This window comes from Panulirus ornatus, chromosome 18 (assembly GCF_036320965.1).
Source record: "Panulirus ornatus isolate Po-2019 chromosome 18, ASM3632096v1, whole genome shotgun sequence".
Classification (NCBI taxonomy): Eukaryota; Metazoa; Arthropoda; class Malacostraca; order Decapoda; family Palinuridae; genus Panulirus; species Panulirus ornatus.
This window is the reverse complement of record NC_092241.1, coordinates 40,905,535-40,927,793: the sequence shown is the minus strand read 5'-3', so window position 1 is coordinate 40,927,793 and position 22,259 is coordinate 40,905,535. Positions and strand designations below refer to the sequence as shown.

Here is a 22,259-nt window from a genome sequence, read left to right as displayed (position 1 = left end):
CCGTCACACGTAAGTGTAGTTATATGAACTGGCTTATCCTTCTATCCTCCTCCTCTCTTAACTAACCTCTATTGATTACCGCGCCCGCAAGAACTACAACTGTCAACGAACCCGTACCAAGTTCTTCAAATACTGAAAGGAAAAAAAGGAAATCGTTCTTCCAGCCACACTGATTGGATATTCCTGGATCAGATAGATAGATAGATAGATAGATAGATAGATAGAGAGAGAGAGAGAGAGAGAGAGAGAGAGAGAGAGAGAGAGAGAGAGAGAGAGAGAGAGAGAGAGAGAGAGAGAGAGAGAGAGAGAGAGTTGGGGGTATCATGCTATACTAAAGACAACTGTACCCCACACCAATGCACGTCAGGGGTGCGGGCAGCAGATGATGAAATCATTCGTCCTAAAGGGAATCGGTTATGAGTATCTCAGGTCTGGTCTCTAATGGTGACATTTCTTGTTCGTTCTCTTGCAAGGCACTTCGTGTTGCCTACCCTGCAGGAGATACAACATGGCAACGAACGTGCAAATGTCCGTCTGCTTCCACAGTGTTTTGTTACATCATATTTAACTTGTTAAATCTGGAATCAATTTACCTAAACACACACACACACACACACACACACACACACACACACACACACACACACACACACATACACACGGTGATCAGTAATGTGCATGTGTTGGAAATGATATACTTGAGAACAATATGGGGTGTGAGGTGGTTTGATCGAGTAAGTGATGAAAGAGTAAGAGAGATGTGTGGTAAGAAAAAGAGTTTGGTTGAGAGAGCAGAAGAGTGTGTATTGAAATGATCTGGTCACACGGAGAGAATGAGCGAGGAATGATTGACAAAGAGGATATATGTGTCGGAGGTGGAAGGAACGAGGAGAAGCGAGAGACCAAATTGTAGGTGGAGGAATGGAGTGAAAAAGATTTTGAGCGATCGGGGCCCGAACATACAGGAGGGTGAGAGGCGTGCAAGGAACAGAGTGAATTTAAACGATGTGGTATACCGGGGTCGACGTGCTGTCAATGGATTGAACCAGGGCATGTGAAGCGTCTGGGGTAAACCATGGAAAGTTCTGTGGGGCCTGGATGTGGAAAGGGAGCTGTGGTTTCGTTGTCATTACACATGACAGGTAGAGACTGAGTGTGAACGAATTTTTCCTAGCGCTACCTCGCGCGCGTGTGCGGGGGAGGGAGGGAAGGGGGTCATTTCATTAGTGGCGTTGTAGCGACGAGAATGGATGAAGGCAGCAAGGATGAATACGTACATGTGCATATATGTATATGTAAATGTATGTATACGTTGAAATGTGTAGGTATATATATATGCGTGTCTGGGCGTCTATGTATATACATGTGTGTGTGTGGGTGGGTTGGGCCATTCTTTCGTCTGTTTCCTTGCACTACTTCGCTAACGCGGGAGACAGCGAATATGTATAATAGATATAGATAAATATAACAATTATCTATTCATTTTTTCACCAATCATTATTAATTTCCTATATGTACGTACATACACATAATACTTGAAAAAACTCTAACTAAATATAGGTTACTATTATATTCTCAAGCATTCTTGTAGAGACGACTGTGTCCGGCCTGTACCATCGCCCATGTGTCATTAATCTCTGTTGGTTCCTCCTGCTGCAGGTGCCAGAGAAGTACTTGGTGCGCTACAAGCCTTACATGCACATGGACGGGCTGGAGCAGTCCACCCTGGGCCTCCACTTCCACGCCACCCATGCCCACTTCCCCCATAACATGATGTCCCTCCGCTGCACTGCCTCCATCGGCATCTTCTACAACAAGACGGAGGAGGCCAGTCTGGAGACCCATCGCCCCGCTCTCTCCCTCCTCAGCCGTGAGCACTTCTATGGTGAGTAATGATGGCTGGATGCCTCTCTTGTGCCGCAGGCCCCACTTGTTAGCTTAACCTCCATATCATATCATCTCGTTCGCCCATTCTAATGTTCTCTTGATCTCTCTGAATCAGGCATGACGTTATCCTTCTACTTTGCATGAGTCTATACCAATTTCTGTTCTCTTAAGTTACTCTCAACAAAACTTTGTATAAAGAAGTTAGAATTCTAATTTTCTGAGTTATTCATGGCTACCCTTCCATCCAGCATGAGTTTGAATCAATCGCTTTTCTTATTCTTGCATGCAACCACAATTTCGTTACAGAATATTTACACTTCACATTACCCATACGTTAGCCCATTTCTTACACCCTAGCCCTTTCTCCCAGTCAGACAGTCCTTCCAGACCAGTCCATGGGCAGGAATCCACGATCTATACTCGTGGTGAGGACTGTGAGAGGTCAACAATCACTCCTCGAGCTACGGGGGACATAGCTCCATGTTCTTTTGTCCACGAGAAGTCATTAGTTTTTGGCTCGACATGTCTATGCGAACGCCACCATCTGTCTTGCTCGGGGAGGGCCTGTCCGGCGCTTCTCCCGTGAGACAGCGAGAGGGATGTATTACGTTGGAAAGAGCACCGATTCCACAGAATAGCAAAAAAAATATCCGGATGCTGCACAAAGGCCAATTAATTTCATGAGGTCAAGTGGTAGAGAGAGAGAGAGAGAGAGAGAGAGAGAGAGAGAGAGAGAGAGAGAGAGAGAGAGAGAGAGAGAGAGAGAGAGAGAGAATGGTAAAACCGAAAGACAATTACCGAAGCATAGTTCTGACCGAGTAGGTAAGACTAATGGTAGCTATTCACCAAGGAATAAGAAAAAGGAATCAGTTCAGGACGCACCCAACCACCAGCACCTGCTACAATGGGAACGAAGAATCCAACGCCAGGTAGAGAGAATCAGACCCTGTACGTTCTTCTTTCCAGAGTTTCCCTTTGCGCAATCACGGAACACTGTTCTCCCTCACCAGCATCTTCTTACGATGTGCATCCTGGATCTGGAGCAGCCATAGATTCAGTGAAGTGAGAACGGGAGGCAAAAAAGCATTGTTTATTTTAGCTGAAAGATCTCTGTAATGGTATTCACTGTCACTCTCCTTACATCAAATGCTCAATTCCCGCGTCCGAGACTAACGATTATTGACGGAAAAATATAGTTATTTTCTACGACATTAAGATCATTATCATGAGGCAGAGTCTCTCCCGATGAATAAGATGATTACCATGAACAAGATTACCATGAACAAGATGTTTACCATGAACAAGATGATTACCATGAACAAGATGATTACCATGAACAAGACGATTACCATGAACAAGATGATTACCATGAACAAGATGATTACCATGAACAAGATGATTACCATGAACAAGATGTTTACCATGAACAAGATGATTACCATGAACAAGATGATTACCATGAACAAGATTACCATGAACAAGACTATTACCATGAACAAGATAATTACCATGAACAAGATGTTTACCATGAAGATGTTTACCATGAACAAGATGATTACCATGAACAAGGTGATTACCATGAACAAGTTGATTACCATGAACAAGATGATTACCATGAACAAGATGATTACCATGAACAAGACTATTACCATGAACAAGATAATTACCATGAACAAGATGTTTACCATGAACAAGATGATTACCATGAACAAGGTGATTACCATGAACAAGTTGATTACCATGAACAAGTTGATTACCATGAACAAGATGATTACCATGAACAAGTTGATTACCATGAACAAGGTGATTACCATGAACAAGGTGATTACCATGAACAAGATGATTACCATGAACAAGATGATTACCATGAACAAGTTGATTACCATGAACAAGGTGATTACCATGAACAAGATGATTACCATGAACAAGTTGATTACCATGAACAAGTTGATTACCATGAACAAGGTGATTACCATGAACAAGTTGATTACCATGAACAAGATGTTTACCATGAACAAGATGATTACCATGAACAAGTTGATTACCATGAACAAGATGTTTACCATGAACAAGATGATTACCATGAACAAGTTGATTACCATGAACAAGATGATTACCATGAACAAGATGATTACCATGAACAAGTTGATTACCATGAACAAGATGATTACCATGAACAAGATGATTACCATGAACAAGATGTTTACCATGAACAAGATGATTACCATGAACAAGTTGATTACCATGAACAAGATGATTACCATGAACAAGATGATTACCATGAACAAGTTGATTACCATGAACAAGGTGATTACCATGAACAAGTTGATTACCATGAACAAGATGTTTACCATGAACAAGATGATTACCATGAACAAGATGATTACCATGAACAAGTTGATTACCATGAACAAGATGATTACCATGAACAAGTTGATTACCATGAACAAGATGATTACCATGAACAAGATGATTACCATGAACAAGATGATTACCATGAACAAGATGATTGCCATGAACAAGATGATTACCATGAACAAGATGATTACCATGAACAAGACTATTACCATGAACAAGATAATTACCATGAACAAGATGTTTACCATGAAGATGTTTACCATGAACAAGATGATTACCATGAACAAGATGATTACCATGAACAAGGTGATTACCATGAACAAGATGATTACCATGAACACTTTGTAGGAGTCAGTTTGAGAGACTTAGGGGTCAATATCGTCTTAATAGTAACGTTAAGGAACCAACTGTCTGCTGCCAAACAAGAACGCTGCTTTCACGTTAATGAATAAGTAGATATCAGTCGAGCTATTTGCATCACACATAAAAATAAACCTTGAAAAGGCTTCTGCAGTGTTCTCAGCAAAGATGGTACCAAAGTTAGATCCGAGTTACAAGGAAAGGCTTTAAACCTTAAACTGGCCACCGTGAAAGAGAAAAGACTGATGGTTGACCTGATTATGAATTAAAGTTGTTGACATGATGACGTAAACAGTCATCACTTCTTCGAAAGTTGCGTGGACAGAACAACTAGAGGACATAACAGGAAGTCGACCAAGATACTGGTAAAAGAAAATGAAAAATACGTTTATAATATAAAAATGATGGATGAATAGAATAAAGAGAACGAGAATGTGATAAATGCAGACAGCAATCAGGAGTTTAAAAGCCTTTAGATAGCAGAGAATGTTCACGAGATGAGGCCCTTACGAGTTCATAAATCATTCCAAAACAGTACAAATAGCTAAATACAAATAGTTAAATACACACATCGGCTTCGTTGTTGTAAATATTAGCGTTGCTGACCATTATTCACTCAAATAGCCCACCTGGGATCGAGCCCAGGGCGTAGAAGTCGACCCACAAAAAAAATCGGAACTGTTCGTCCTCCCCGCACAGCTGGTCGATAAATGGGTACTTGGCGTAGGCTGGTGTGTGTGTGTGTGTGTGTGTGTGTGTGTGTGTGTGTGTGTGTGTGTGTGCGCGCGCGCGCGCGCGCCTTTCCACAAACACGACTAAATCATTGGTACATAAAAACAAGATTAAGCCATGAGGCAACACAAATAGTAATGACAAATATCAATCACTGACAGATACATATACAATTATATATATATACATAAACGTATATACACATTATGTCTATCTCTTTCTCTCTTCACTTACTTAGAACGACTGAAGACAAACACATCCTGGCCCAACACAATCAACCTCTCGTGTAAATAAAAAACTTACCCAGACACCAACATATACACAGTCGCGGAATGCACACACACACACACACACACACACACACACACACACACACACACACACACACACAGAAAACAATACAGAAAAAGAAAAACTAGTCGGTGAGATATATCAAAGTCATGGCAGTCTAGGAACAGCGGAACACCGGCGCAGGTACACAAACTACGTCGCCTTTTCCTTTAGTATTATAGCGACTCTGTAGGAGAGTATTTCCTTCAGTGCCATGCGATCTATGCACCCTCCCCTGCGCCCCTACTCAGATCTATCTATCAACGTTCATAATCTGTGCAGCTCAACGAGTGGGAACACCTGGACACTGACATGTACTGATGATGAACACTTGCCAGGTATCTGAGACTGTTGCACACCAGGTGGGTTGGCTGGATTCTTGGTTAGTTGGTTGGTTGTCTAGGCTTTCGGCCTATCAATTGCCACGTTCGTTACGTCCGTCAACATCCAAGCTAAAATCCACTAACATCCAAACCTTTAAAGACTTCTTCAGGTGCTAATCATAATCCATTCTAAGACCACATAAAATCCCACTATGCAAGTGGCCCAATGGTGGAAAACTATCCTTAGTTTTAGATCTATGAACTACTGGCGTCATCAAGAGGCAGTCAACGTCACGTAATTACTACCAATCGAAAAGCTTAAACCCCTTCAGACACTCAGGATAGTTCTACGACCATACACGTCTTAACTGTCCTCACACATCCACGTGAATAAAGGAGCATCACTGACAACATCATATAAAGCCACATACTCCACGAGGCAAGTTATACGATGCTACAGTACAGTCAAGGAAACCCTTTAGTCAACGACCAACGTTAACTTTTCGCCCATAGAAAAGTTCAGTCATTTTACTGATACATTTCGAATGAATCCCACGTCCTAAACAGGTGAGGTAAAACTCATACGTTCAATATAGTTTCTAGGTTTCTGATCTCCCGACTTCACAGTCAATGTGTCGTGGGACAGCCTCTTTAAGCTCCAATAAAACATGATCGCTAGACAGTTTTCCACAGTGGTCAAGAAACCTACTACTGTATTCTGACGTCTTGGTTGGAGAGTATTCTCGACCTTCGTGGCATCTTGATGAGAGAGAGAGAGAGAGATTTAACCACACACTCCACAAAGCGACCCACTCATGAATGAATGTTAACTGCTTTGGAAGCGTAAATCATATCGTACCAGGCATTTCCTCAGCTTTAAGATCATAAACATTCAACCACCATAGCATGCCGAAACGTCAAGAAATGCTGGTTAACATAAAACCTACACACTCTCACTACAGTCACTTCTTACTTTTAAAAAGAATTTATATATGAATACTAGATCCAAGTGTGTATATCTTTACTTACACATGCACTCAACCCAATGTTCGCACACTGTCTCAAGATACATCTACCTTTACTCTGTACGTATAAACACATGGCTAGCTTAGGCATGCAAAAGTAGGCTTCTCCTTCCCCCTCATCATACGTGAAATTACCATATTCCAAGTGAGAAACAGACCAGGTATAGTTATAATCAGTGGCACACACACACACACACACACACACACACACACACACACACACACAAACACACACACACACACACTCTAAAAATCAAACGTATGAATGAAATTATCATCGATCAGTTTTAAACGTACAGCCGCCTCCCACCACAACCAACCGAGCCAGTCAGCGTTGTCAATCCTTTCTTACTGAGGTGTGAACCCAGGCAGTATTGATTCGCTACTTCCAAGCTTCCATGATTGACCTGGGGTGGGAGAGCGGGAGTGTGAGCCTTATAGGTGACACTTGAGAGCCTATAAGATGCAGATGACAGCTTGCACGTTACATCTGACGCATTACAAGCCAAACCTAGAACCTGTAAGTCACAATTCTCTCTCGTAGGTCACAACCCGTTCCCTAATAATCCCATCCGATGTCCTGCAATATCCACCCGACTCTCTACAGGCCAGGCCAGCCTCAACCCCGCGCTGCACTGACGTCCCACAGTCACCCTAGCTCGCATGTTATCCTGTACAACATACAGTATCCAAAGCGTGGAGCAGCTACGCGTACAACTAGCGAACGTCTACACAGCGTACACTCAGCATAGCTTTCAAAGATTGCGTGTGCGAGAGGGAGTTCAGAAATATCTTATCGAAATTATTCCAGGAAGCGTTTTTTTTTTTTTTTTTTTCAAGTCTAAAGGAAGAACTTGCAAGAGTACATCTCTCGGTCATGATATCACTGCTACGAGTAAAAATCTTCAGAGGTGTGAAGTTTTGCCCGTCAATCCATCCCAGAACCTTCTCACGAACATTTCATTACGTGTGAAACAAAGACTTATACAAGAAAATCGGCTGATATGATCTGTTTTTCACTCATCCATGTCTTTTATTTCTTGCGAGCGAGAGGCAGACTAGGTCTGACAAGAGTTACAGTGTGCATGCGTATGGTATTTCGTAAATATATATCCAATAAGACTGTATTTTTTATGTATATGGATCATGCACGAATATAATGTATGCAACTCTTAATACACACATACACTGCGAGTTCAGACCACTAATATATATCACATAAACATCACTTCCCCTTATATACACCTATACACCTTGTAATCAAATCTGCATATCTTTCATATGTCTCAGATACATCCACTTACAATTCATCAGTACAGTTCTAGGGTTTATCACAAGTACGACTTACACGTATAATCCTGCGATCCATGAACACATGCTGACACTGAAGCAATCAATATAATATTTGCTTTCTGTTCCCCAGCAGGTAGCCGGAGTGCCCCACGAGTCTCCAGCTCAGTGGGCCTGACTGTGTTCCTCGTGTTGTGTGCTTTCAGCGCCTTCAGATAAACGACTGTCGGCTCTGTGGAGTCGACAGAGAGCTCAGAGGTTCTCTCAGGAGCAGGTGCTTCGTTCGAGGTCTCCCAGAAGCAAGTACCAATATCTGAGGTCTCCCACCAACAAGCACAGACTTCGAGGTCATCCATGAGTCGGTACAACACGCAGGAAACACTCCACAAGAGGCACAACACGTCATAGTTTCCCAGAACCATGTACCAATACTAGATTCATCCTCACATGCCAGTCGCCTGGACGTCATCATGAATGGAAACGCTGCAACGTGTACAAGGAACGCAAGAACCCAGATGTGTCTCCTTGCCCGGAATCCACAAGACAGAATGAACACCAGCTGTCTTTTAGAGGAATTGTGTCCGTGTGGGAGGAATTAGCTTCCCTCCTACCACGTCTGACACGTAGGATAAGTGTCTCTGTATGAGTGAAGAAAAGTTATACAAAAAATCTTGTGTTGTTTACTTCGATGAATGACAAACAGCACCACACAGAAACTGCCAAAGAAAAATGAGCTTTCGCCAATAAGTTTTTTGCAAGTAAGGCGAGGGAACTTTTTTTTTCTACAATAGGTATAGTGTAAGCTTCCAGCATGGGAGCCCTCATGTGTACGACTGTAAGCGTATAAGCATGTATGAATATCCATAGTTATATAACCCTGTTGATGTGTGCATTTACGTATCAGGAAAAAGTGTGTCTCGGTCAGTTTCAATCCTCCGACAGACAGTTTCGGGAGGCGGTAGCGAATATTTCAGACATATTTAGTGTGTTCTAATGATGATAGCTACTTGCTTGTGTGTTGTACAGTCCCACCTCAGTGATGCGATCCCAGCCCCTTCCAGTCTCACACCTTAGCCTCCCCTTCATCTCTATCCGTTCCCTATCAACCTTCACTTCTCCCTGCTTCCCTCCTCATTTCGTCATCCACGAAGGGAATCGCCTTCTTACGCTAAAACAAAGATTTTTTCCCCATCATACCCAGCACCACATTTGTTCATATTCATTGTGCTCCATCTTAGGTAAGTCTAATACCATAAGTATGAATAGCGAACATGAAGATTTGCTATGTACGAACACCGGATGCAGATGGAGGCAAAGTCTTACGAACTGTGGTCAAATTTTGTACGAGAGAAAATATGTCTCACGAACCGGGCCAGATGTTCAAAGGATATGGGGAGACGAATGGTCCAAGAAAAATAAAAGTAAAATCGTCTCATGGTCAAAGTTGTGTTCTCCCTGGAGGAATGGGGATGTGTGGCTTTAAATATGTTTTTTATCTTTTGTGATATCTCGTGTCCAGAGTCTACTGCATACATGTGTTGCTTGGTTGGTGTAGTACACTCTCTGTGATTGTCCTCGAGTGGAGAACCTCTGGTGTCACACCACTCTGGACGCGCTCTGTGTGGAAGAATCACATTCCTATGTTTAAATGTGGACGAGAAAATAGTGTTGTAGGCGTGATTATGATGGTACAGACTGACGGACCCACGGTGGTGATGATGATAGTGACGGAGGCGTGATGGTGATGATGATAAGTATGATGGAAAAGTGATGGTGACGATTGCTGTGGGAAAGACATATTGGTAATGATGATAGTGTTACAATTATGATGGTGATGATGAGTATAGTGATAATGATCGTAATGATAGTGACGGAGACGTCATGGTGATGATGATAATGGTAACGAAACCCTAATGGTGATGATGATAATAGTGAAGAAGACGTTGTAGTGATAACCATAGTGATGAAACTCTGACCGTGATAATGATAATAGTGAGGAAGTGATTCTGGTGATGATAATGTTGTCGGAATGATAGTGACGGAGGCATTATGGTGACAATAACAGTGTCGGAAGGAAAGTGACGGAGGCGTAATAGTGATGATATTACTCAACACAGCAGGACCTCCACGTGGGGCAGTTGAGAATCTGCAATCTGTAAACACTAGCTGGCAAAGAGGCACGTGATGTGGGATAAGATGACAGAGAATCAAGAAAAGAATAGAAAATGGATCTTACATGAACAAAAGTGTATAAAGATATGGAAGGTAGACACGGTGACCACAGAAAACTGGAAATAGGTCCTCTCTATTGAGGAGATGCCTACGGGAACGACTATGAGACACATGGGAAAGGTCTTCTTTACTAAGAAGGAAGCAAAATGTATCGCTTACTCATTCATGAAGGTTCTTGAATGGTACATGTTAGCTCTGTCTCCTGTGTACATAGATATACATTGACTTTAGTTTAAGGTTCCTCTCTACCAATACCAAAGAGCTGTTTAGTAAGAACAGAGATGTATATGTAACACTACCAAGGTCACTCGTCATTTCTTTTCATTTCTATAAAAAGAAGATATTACTTGTGTGTGTGTAAACTATGTGTGTCTTTTACCAAAGAGGAACTGTTTTTAAACCTGAGAAAAAGAACAAAAAATAACTACCCCTTCTACGCAAGGATCCCACTCTAAAATACTGAATATAAATATGATATTGCCGCCTTGAGCACCACGACAATAAGGTTCATTCTGATGTTGCTCTTGTATGTCAAAATGTGTTCTGTTGAAACTGGTTCTGCTCCAACGTGCTCTTCTCTTATTGCAAGACAGCGAGGTATTCCCTGACACGTTATAGGGTTACTATGGAAACTGTATTTCACACATGACACAGAACTCTCTGCCATCAATCAATCCCTCTGAGGGGAATTTTGTGACATATAACCTTTTTTTTTTTGCCTAAACAAAGCGGTAAGCTGATCGGCTGGAATGCTTGTTCGCCAGGAATTTAATCAATCAGACTCGCTTTGGTTGAGACTGAAAAAAAAAAAGTTTTTTGTTTGGTGGAAACGAAACTCTATTGATGCTGACATTCGGAGGGTCGTTTAAGGTTACATTTTGAGGGGAACTATTGTTTTTGTTCCACCAGAGACTTGCTCTTGTTAGCCATATCTCTTATTGCTCGAATGGGTCCCAAGGATGGTTGATAATTCTTCCTGCACCTGACTGAATGATCTATGTATGTGTAATTGTCTCAAAAGTGAGGCGAAGAAAACAAGATAAATGATAGTTTTGAAACCTCTGATCCACTAGTGTTGATGTGTAGCACTGTTTGGTTGGAAGGAGCAGCGATTTTCTATTGTAACTGACGAATGAACCAGACTAATATTAAAAGCTTCAGGACTTCTGCTCACTTCGCCTATACTCGTCCTGTTACTTGTTTCCAGCCTTCCTGTGGGTCACCCGCGACACAGCCTCTACATAGACAGAGATTATTTACATCTTTAACATTTGAAATTTCGACGGAATTCCTTTATGGTTCATTTTCCAGTGTCCCTTACAAACCTGCTGTCTGTGAGTAATTTCCCCATATGGTAATCTCTTTGCCAGCATCTTCTTTCGAGCTGCTTTTTCTACAAGGTTTTCCATGGGACTCGAGTCACAGGAACAGCATCTCTCTCTCTCTCTCTCTCTCTCTACAAGATTTCCCCTCTGGCTCAGGTCATGAACCAGCAAATTCCTCTGTTTGCTTATTTTTTCCCACTATTTTTCTTGCAGCTTGTGTGGTGAACCAGCGTCCTCTCTCTCTACCTACTTCTCTCTCCAGTGTTTTCCCTCTTGCTTCTTCCTTCTGTAGTATTTCCCTCTACCTGAAGTCTTCAACCAGCAATTTCCCTGTAGATACTTTCTTCCTCCGGGATATTTCACCCCAGTTCATGTTCTGGGTCATTATCTCCCTTCTAACCTCTTTTCCCTCGCCAGGCTACGCTCTCCGGCTTATATCCTGAGTCAATATCTTCCTCCTAGCTACTTTCTGCGACAGTACTTTCCTTGTGGCTCTCACAGCTTACCCTGAAACACCTCTCCCTCCACCATCCTGCCTCTGTCGTTGTGCCTCCCCTGGTGTCTGGCCCTAGTGTGTCTGCCTGAGGGAGGCGTCGTCGGCGGCCTCCCACACCGCCTGAGATTCCCACCCCATCGGTTCCCCCATTGATTCACTATCGCCGGTGATTGGTGTTGGTGGGGGTCGTCGGTGGGGGGGGGGGGCGCGTCGTGGTAGGAGGGGGAAGGGATGGGTAAAGGGGGTCGGGGAGGGAGGGAGGGAAAGAGAAAACTTGGGGTCAGGTCTTGGAGTGGAGCTTGAGATGTGGTGGTAGAGGGGAGGTATGGGGGAGGCGGAGGCTCCAGACCAAGATACGTTAGACATCGTTTCATCCTTTCCAACTCAATCAAAGTTTAGTGGAGCGGCGCGAAGAGACAAAGGCTGCGTGAGCGTTCATCGCCCGGGGTGCCGAGGACGGAGAGTGGGGAGGGGGTGGGGGGTGTTGGGAGGGAGGTGCACGGGCAAGTGTTGCATTCTGGCGGAGGGGAAGACGGAGGACCCTTGGATTACTTACGAGAATCTGCATTAATCAAGGAGGAGGTAAGGAAGGAGGAGGGAAGAGATTAAAAGGACTTGGAAAGAGCTACAGAAACACCGCTGACGATAAGGACCGGTCATATGGCATAGCTGCTGGGCAAAGCATGTTACCGAGTGGTGGTCTACCGAACGCTGCTGTAGGAGAGGCTACGTCGCAGTGGGGGTGTCGTAGAGTCGTTCGATACTGACGTCGTAGAGACGCCAGGCCGTCGCAGGAGGCGTTGATATTAATGCGTCAGATGATGCCCGGGCGGCCACGTTAGCAGCCAGGGTGATGAAGTTAGTTATCTGGTGTGGCTGGGTTATTAAGGCTGATTGTAGGTGATAAAACGACAGGGATTTATTAAGGTCATTTTCCAGGCGCACCTGAGGAAAATGGCAACGGACCCGGTGAGAGATAGAGAGGATGGGATAGATGAGGGATGGGTTGAGAGATGGGGAGTGAGAAAGGGATGAGAGAAGAGGTGCCTGGGGTAGTCCGAACTGACGGGTTTAAAAGTAGGTGTTGTCAAGGGATGAGGTGGGAGAGAGTGAGCAAAACAAAGATATCTCTACAGTAAGAGATAATACAGAGGTAGTAGACAACAGGTGGTGCAACACCTGTAGAGTTAAAGCTTGTATGTGACAGTGACTTAAATTTAAACAGGCTGCTTAACCTTTTGAATATTTCCAGCAGAATCTAATGATCATGTTCATTTGCTGACTACACGCGAGGGTGAAAAGAACTATATACTTTTTTTCTTATATATTCCTGCTAGTCGCTGGGGGACCTTCGAGGAACAGTTAAGGCCAGACCTTTGTGTGTCTGTCGGATAGTATGAAGACATTTCAGAAGCTTGAGAAATTCATTTCAGCTGCCATAATGTACGTAAGTGATCTTCAAAGATCGTTCTATGCTTACGTCTATATTTCGTAAGTGCTATTTTCTGTACTAGCAATGTATCTTACTCACCTCTTATTACTGTATCGATGATTTTAGACAAATAATCAAATGTATTCTGATAAGTTATCCACGATCTTAGACATCTAAATAAATTTTGATAATGAAATGTATTCTAGTAATGAAGTCCATACCTTTCAAAATATAAGAAAAAGAAGAAAGGAAAACTCATGTATAATCAAGGTTCCCTGAGGTGAATCAGACGTATGCATATTCAAATACGATGATTTACGTGGAAAACAGTCAAAACAGCCAAACCCAGCGAGAGACTGATCAGGACACCTGCACTCACACACTTGCCTCCTCCCTCCTTCACAACACACTTACCTGCCATGCACAACCCAGCGAGAGACTCATCAGAACACCTGCACTCACACACTTGCCTCCTCCCTCCTTCACAACACACTTACCTGCCATGCACATTCCTTCCACTTCTTACCCACATGCCAGCCACCCACACACTTCCCACAAACACTTGACACCAGTATACACCCGTACCATTTGAATACTTGCCAAATATACACATCTTACACAATGGCCAACCAAATACATCAGCCAATGACACACTCGCCATATACATAAACTTAATACTCATACTAGCCACTAAGCACGTATACACACCACTCACTCTGCCATCTATATTCATCTGATAGAACTATACACCTGCCATCTATATAAATCTACCACTACCACACTTGCTTCTATACACTTACCACTGGGATATCTATATCTACCCAGATCCTGACATACTTTTTTAAACCCCAGTTCTTAAAACCCGACCCCCAAGCTAGGGAGGGAAACGAGGCCAGCTCTCATACACAAAACACCACCACACATTCGTTCCCCGTGGCATGCAAAAATACGGTCCGCTCTTAATTTTTTTTCGTCCTCTCTGTGTGAGATACAATAGAAAGGGGAAAGGAGATATGAAAAGAAGCGAGTGTCAAAAGTGTGTATGGAAAGAGAGCCGGAGGAGAGAGAGAGAGAGAGAGAGAGAGAGAGAGAGAGAGAGAGAGAGAGAGAGAGAGAGAGAGAGAATTAAACTGTCAAATCAAGGAAACTGATTTGAGTGGAGAGATAGCCACGAAGGTGTAGTACTAGAACAAAGGATAAACGAATATGAAAGAAATGCTCCAAGGATACTGCATGGAAAGGATGAAGCTACATAGGCGAAGGTGAGAAAGGAAAGCGAGAAACTTATAAAGAATGGAAGTACTGTAAAGAGGAAAGAGAAGAAAATACATAGAAATATTAAATGTTAAATCCATTGACTGAAACGAATAAGATTGGGATGCAAGCATAAAAGGCCGGACAAAAAGAACATATAGAGGAAAGCGCAAAGATGAGGATAAAGACCGTGGAATATTTATAGACATGAATGGGGCGAGGAGGAACGAAGGTTCAAGTGATCATAAAACGTATGAAACTCTCCGGAAAAAATAGAAGGACACATGTAGAGGAACAGAGCACTGAAAGGTACCCAAATTTATCACAACTAGAGCAGGACTTGGGATGAACTGGAAGGGATTTCAGAGGACTAACTTACGTGAACAAAATTTGTCAGTCAAACAATGTGACAGTTCAACTTATGACTCAATCGACTCGATGTACTTTGTAGGCTACGAAAATAGCCGAAAAAAATGACTAAAGAAACAAGAGAATTATAGATGCGTCTAACTGAACTGTTTCAGGATGTAAGACGTAAGCAGGTACAATTAAACCGCTTCAAGTATGTAAGACAAACACATAAGCTAGAAAGAAAAACTGGTGCCATAAATTGACTATATATATATATATATATATATATATATATATATATATATATATATATATATATATATATATATTCCAATAACTCCACGGGGAAAATGAAACACGATAAGTTCCCAAGTGCACTTTCGTGTAATAAGCACATCATATATATACCTACGAAATGTTAAACTTAAAGGTATGTTCAACCGAGCTGTTTGAGTAAGTGAGATGGAATAGGGATATCGTCTTTATTCACCTCTGAATAAACTCTGCAGTGAGGACGAACAGACGGATTCTGAAACCCCAGATTGCGTGCCGAGTCCTCTATAAAACTCCGACCAACTGATACAAAAGTGACGATCAGAAGACTAAGAAATTTATCATAAAAGTTTGCGAATGTTTCTCCACACTCAAAGAATTAAAGTAAGTTCAGATCTAGATGAATATTTAGTGTCTCACGGCCCTCAGTGCTCGCTGGGGGTTATCCACATTAATATTCACACATCATTACGACTGTAGCTGATCATGTCCCTCCTCCCTCCACCTTACGACAACCTTAAGTTTGGCAACGAAATCTTATTCTAACTCTTTGTCTACACTGGAACTACCTTCATTAAAGTCGAGGAACTTCTCGCCTCAAAAGAGCTCATCACTTCTCTGCTTCTGAAAATGGTCCAGCCTCGAAGAAGTAAGAGTTGTATAAAAATGGAGCTTATATGTATCTATATCTATACCTATATATATATATATATATATATATATATATATATATATATATATATATATATATATATATATATATATATATAAATATATATATATATACGTATATATATATATATATATATATATATATATATATATATATATATATATATATATATATATATATTCCATATATATATACCATATATATATATGGTATATATATATATTTATATATATATATATATATATATATATATATATATATATATATATATATATATATATATATATATATATATAAACTGCTTCTCAAAGTCTAATGCATGACCCAAGCGTACGCATGACCCGTAAGCGTGCAAGTGACCGTCTGTGCGACGCATGTGTGTGTGTGTGTGTGTGATAATCTGTGCAATTCCTGCGAGTATGCGACAGTCTCTGCGAGCCCTTCTATGTGTGCGACACAGTGTGTGTGTGTGTGTGTGTGTGTGTGTGCGACTCCTCCGTGTGTGCAACCCTCTGTGTGAGCCGTGTGTGCGTGCGTGCGTCTGTGCAGAATGGCTTCCAGTAATTACTAGTTATGACTACTGCCGTTTGTGGGAGGTGAGATAATAGGATTTCTAAAGTTCAGACATACGACACTCCGGAGAAATGTCCCAGAAAATGGTTGAAATACAGAGGGATATCTGAGGTTAAGTAAGAAATATATATATATATATATATGTAAAGAAAAACAATATGTGATGAAATACCTGCAGTTTCTTCATTAGGAAATTGGTCAAAGAAAGCTAACGAATATTTCTCTGAACCTTCTCATGCCAACGTATAACCCAAAGCTGCTGGTCTGTCATTCCGTCATGTTATTTTGTTTGTTTGTCTGTCTTTTAGTGGTTTTTTTGCCTTCAGCCGTCTTGATCATTTTGTCTTTTTTCTTCTCTCTCTCTGTATGCGGGCTGCTAGCACTCAGTCCACAAGAAGACGCACTCTTTATCTCGCACATAACCAATGACAACACGTAACTCACATGACTCATTATTCTTAACTCTCCAGATTTGCCTGTAGTGAGCACTACGCAACACTAGCCCTGCCGACTGCCTCCTCATGGCAAAATCTCCTCGTAAAGTGAACGTTTGTCCTCTCTCTCTCTCTCTCTCTCTCTCTCTCTCTCTCTCTCTCTCTCTCTCTCTCTCTCTCTCTCTCTCGTCTTCGTAAAGAACACCATCAATCGATGATCGACTATCCACCAGAGACTCCACCACAGTTTGCATCAGTCAAGAGTACCGTTTCCACAGCTCCACCCTTTACCACCCCCCTCTCCCTTCCACCTATCCCCAGCCCGAGTTTTCTACCCCCTCCCACCTCCCCTTCCTCCCGCACTCCCACCATCCCCAGCGATGGCTTGTACATACAACTTTTGTACGTGTGATGTGGGGCTGTTTCAGAACATTTTATACTTCACTGTGGCTTGCTAGTGGGGACGTCAGGCTAGCGTGAACCCCCTTAAGGATAAATCGAACCCTTGCTGTCTCCCTTTTTCAGCTTGTATCTTGGGTTGAATCCTTTTCTTATCGTATTTTATTTTGTATGTTGTAGGAAAGAATATTGACTTATCTGGCAAAGATTCACACGTCTTTTATCCTGTGTTGTCGGGACAATACGCTACCAAATTAATGACGAAATGACATAGAAGTTCAAACTTCCCATGAGATTCGTGGGGCTGGAAATTCTCTGCGACACAGCAAAGGTTGAAGTTAATTTATCGTCTAAAACTTCAGGTATTATTTTCTTTTTTGTTAGTGATTCTCACGTACTCGTAACCTCATACAAGTCCGAGCAACAGCTGATCAGCATCTGTGAAAACCTGGAACTCAAGACATGTCGAGAAGGACGTTAGTTATCATGGACAGCCAAAGTTTGTCTGAGTCACATTAAAGAATTCATCTTTTTTCCTCAACCGAAAAAGTTTTCTTGATTCTCATTATTTATTGTTTCCCTTTATTAAAATACGCGTACCTCTCGAGTCATGTGATATCATCAAGGCTGCATTTGTGACACCCAGATAAGTTTCATTCATTTGAATGAACGCAAACACACTGTTCCTCATTTATCATCAGTCCAGGGGAATATTTCTTGTCTAATTTCGACCTTTTATATTTTCCTCGCGAGCGTATGATGATGGATGCTTTCGAACTGAACCGTTGCATTAAGCTTACTCTCTTCCTGCGTCCGCTTATTGCTGTCCCAGCTCTGTATTAGATTACATTGCTGTAGTGTTGATGTGAACATCTTTATTTATACTGTCACTGTACATAGATATGATACAATATATATATATATCTCTCTATAGGACAGTCTCTATGAGAAGAAAGAAAATATGAAGAAAAATGTCACATTCTGTTTTCTATGTCTCAATGCCACTCTTCTGTAAGAAAATGTCACACCTTGTTTTCTATGTCTCATTACTCCTCCTATTCTTTATGCTCTCTGTGGTGATGATAAGCCCATATTCTGTCCTGAAGCTCTTCGGAACTTACAAAATATCCTCATGGTCTCCTTTAATGTGACAAAAACACTTTATATTTTGTCTCAGGCAGGTGAAAATATAATTTTTCTTAGCTAGCGTAGGGTGGAAAGGTCTTTTGTCACCTGTACACGTGTGAGATGCCAAGTGTGGTCCTGTGTGACACGACTCTGCAAAGCTCAGAGCCACTGTCCCTCGGTGATAACCACCTCAGCCTACTGTACATTATGTCACTAAGTACGATTCGAAAATAAATGCTAATCAATTTAAAGCGATTATTTATTCTCCTTAACTTGTATATATACTGTAAGTATTCTGCTTATAACAAATTAGACACAGACACCTTATCTATCTATCTATCCATATATATATATATATATATATATATATATATATATATATATATATATATATATATAAGAGAGGCGAACTTACATTCAGACATATAGAGACAAGGAAAGGAATTCAACATAATTTCCTTTGTAATCAACAGTCGCTGAAAGCCAGATGTATGTACAAGTTTGAAACTGTACCAGAATTATACCGAGTCATCATCCGGTGATGTCCACTGGTGAACACCATACCCCACACCCAACACACACATCACCCTCAACCCAACAGATCTAGCTAGACACTCGGGTCTCCTAGACAAAGCTGTGTCCCCAGAAACGTCTGTGCGTGTTCCACATTCAACACAACCAGAAATGTTTCTCGCGCCTTGTATAGTGGTTAATCATACCCTCAGGCAAAAATTCCGAAGGTATCATAAGAATGTGATGATTTCTAACATCACTCAATGTTTTTATGCATATATATATATATATATATATATATATATATATATATATATATATATATATATATATATATATGCTTGTGGCATGAGAAACGTGGGAGGTGGGCAGATTCGAAAGGGTACAGAGTGGTGGGATGCAGAAGCGTAATTGTTAGTGAAAGAGAAGAGAGAGTAGTTTGGACGATTTTTGTAGGGAAGTAGTGCAAATGACTGTGAGATGTATAAAAGAAAGCTGCAGGTCAAGAGAAAGATGCGAGAGGTGAAAAAGAAGGTAAATGAAAGTTGGGGTGAGAGACTATCATCAAATTTTAGAGAGAATAAAGAGATGTTTTGGAAGTAGGTAAATATAGTGCGTAAGACGAGAGAACAAATGGGAACATCGGTGAAGGGGGCAAATGGAGAAGGAATAACAAGTAGTGGTGAAGTGAGGAGATGGAATGAATATTTTGATGGTTTTTGAATGTGTTTGATGATAGAGTGGCAGATATTGGGTGTTTCGTCAAGGTGATGTGCGAAGTGAGAGGGTCAGGGAGAATGGTTTGGTAAAGAGAGAAGATGTAGTGAAAGCTTTGCGAATGATGAAAGCCGGCAAGGCGACGGGTTTAGATGGTATTGCAGTGAAATTAAAAAAAAAAAAGGGGCTGACTGTGCTGTTGACTGGTTGGTAAGGATAGTCAATATATGTATGGTTCATGGTGAAGTGCCTGAGGATTGGCGGAATGCATGCATAGTGCAATTGTACAAAGGCAAAGGGGATAAAGGTGAGTGTTCAAATAACAGAGGTATAAGTTTGTTGAGTATTCCTGGGAAATTATATGAGAAGGTATTGATTGAGAGGGTGAAGGCATGTACAGAGCATCAGATTGGGGAAGAGCAAAGTGGTTTTAGAAGCGGTAGAAGATGTGTGGATCAGGTGCTCGCTTTGAGGAATGTATGTTAGAAATACATAGAAAAAACAGATGGATTTGTATGTAGAAATCATGGATCTGGAGAAGGCATATGATAGGGTTGATAGGGATGCTTTGTGGAACGTATTAAGAGTATGTGGTGTGGGAGGTAAGTTGCTACAAGCAGTGAAAAGTTTTTACCAAAGATGTAAGCCATGTGTACGAGTAGGAAGAGAGGAAAGTGATTGGTTCCAAGCGAATATCGGTTTACGGCAGGGGTGTGTGATGTCTCCATGGGTGTTTAATTTGTCTATGGATGGGGTAGTTATGGAGGTGAATGCAAGAGTTTTGGAGAGGGGCAAGTAAGCAGTCTGTTGTGGATGACAGGACTTGGGAAGTGAGTCAGTTGTTATTCGCTGATGATACAGCGCTGGTGGCTGATCCGGGTGAGAAACTGCAGATGTTGGTGACTAAGTTTGGCAAAGTGTGTGAAAGAAGAAAGCTGTGAGTAAATGTGAAAAAGAGCAAAGGTTATTAGGTTCATAAGGGTTGAGGGAAAAGTTAATTGGAAGGTAAGTTTGAATGGAGAAAAACTGAGGAAGTGAAGTGTTTTAGATATCTGGGAGTGGATTAGCAGCGGATGGAACCATGGAAGCGGAAGTGAGTCACAGGGTGGGTGAGGGGGTGAAGGTTCTGGGAGCCTTGAAGAATGTGTGCGAGAACGTTATCTCAGAAAGCAAAAACGGGTATGTTTGAAGGAATAGTGGTTCCAACAATATCATATGGTTGTGAGGCATGGGCTATATATAAGGTTGTGCGAAGGAGGGTGGTGGATGTGTTGGAAAAGAAATGTTTTAGGACAATATGTGGTGTGAGGTGGTTTGATCGAGTAAGTAATGGAAGGGTGAGAGAAATGTGCGGAAATAAAAAGAGTGGTTGAGAGAGCAGAAGAGGGTGTGTTGAAATGGTTTGGTCACATGGAGAGAATGAGCGAGGAAAGATTGACAAAGAGGAAATATGCGTCAGAGGTGGAGGGGACGAGGAGAAGTGGGAGACCAAATTGGAGGCTGAAAGATTGATAGAAAAAGATTTTGTGCGGTCGGGGCCTGAACATACAAGAGGGTGAAATGCGTGCAAGAAATAGAGTGAATTGGAACGATGTGGTATACCGGGGTCGACGTGCTGTCAATGGATTGAACCGGGGCATGTGAAGCGTCTTGGGTAAACCATGACAAATTTTGTGGGGCCTGGATGTGGAAAGGGAGCTGTGGTTTCGGTGCATTACACATGACAGGCAAAGACTGAGTGTGAACGAATGTGGCCCTTGTTGTCTTTTCCTAGCGCTACTTCGCGCGAGAGGAGGCGATGCTATTTCATGTGTGGCGGGTGGCGGCGAGATTGGATGAAGGCAGCAAGTAAGAATATGTACATGTGTATATATGTATATGCCTGTGTATATATATATGTATGTATATGTTGAAATGTATACGTATGTATATGTTCGTGTGTGGGCTTTAATGTATATACATGTATATGTGGGTGAGTTGGGCCATTCATTCGTCTGTTTCCTTGCGCTACCTCGCTAACGCGAGAGACAGCAATTAAGTATAATAAAAAGATATAATAACATATATATATATATATATATATATATATATATATATATATATATATATATATATATGTATATGAAAACTATGTTCACGGTAACAAAACGATAA

General features: G+C 41.7%; 1 protein-coding gene across 2 annotated transcripts in view; it reads left to right on the top strand.

Annotated features, from left to right (window-relative positions):
• LOC139755034 (uncharacterized) overlaps nucleotides 1-12,544 on the top strand; it is an 814,342-nt gene extending 801,798 nt beyond the window's left edge. Inside the window, exons 6-7 of one of the 2 annotated variants that reach the window (XM_071672994.1) lie at nucleotides 1,660-1,885; nucleotides 8,442-12,544. In XM_071672994.1, the coding sequence (XP_071529095.1) occupies nucleotides 1,660-1,885; nucleotides 8,442-8,524 (309 nt within the window). In that variant the 3' untranslated portion in view covers nucleotides 8,525-12,544. Of the gene's footprint in view, nucleotides 1-1,659; nucleotides 1,886-8,438 lie in introns of both variants that reach the window. The other variant, XM_071672993.1, reaches the window with a different exon arrangement.
• Nucleotides 12,545-22,259: the final 9,715 nt, after the last annotated feature.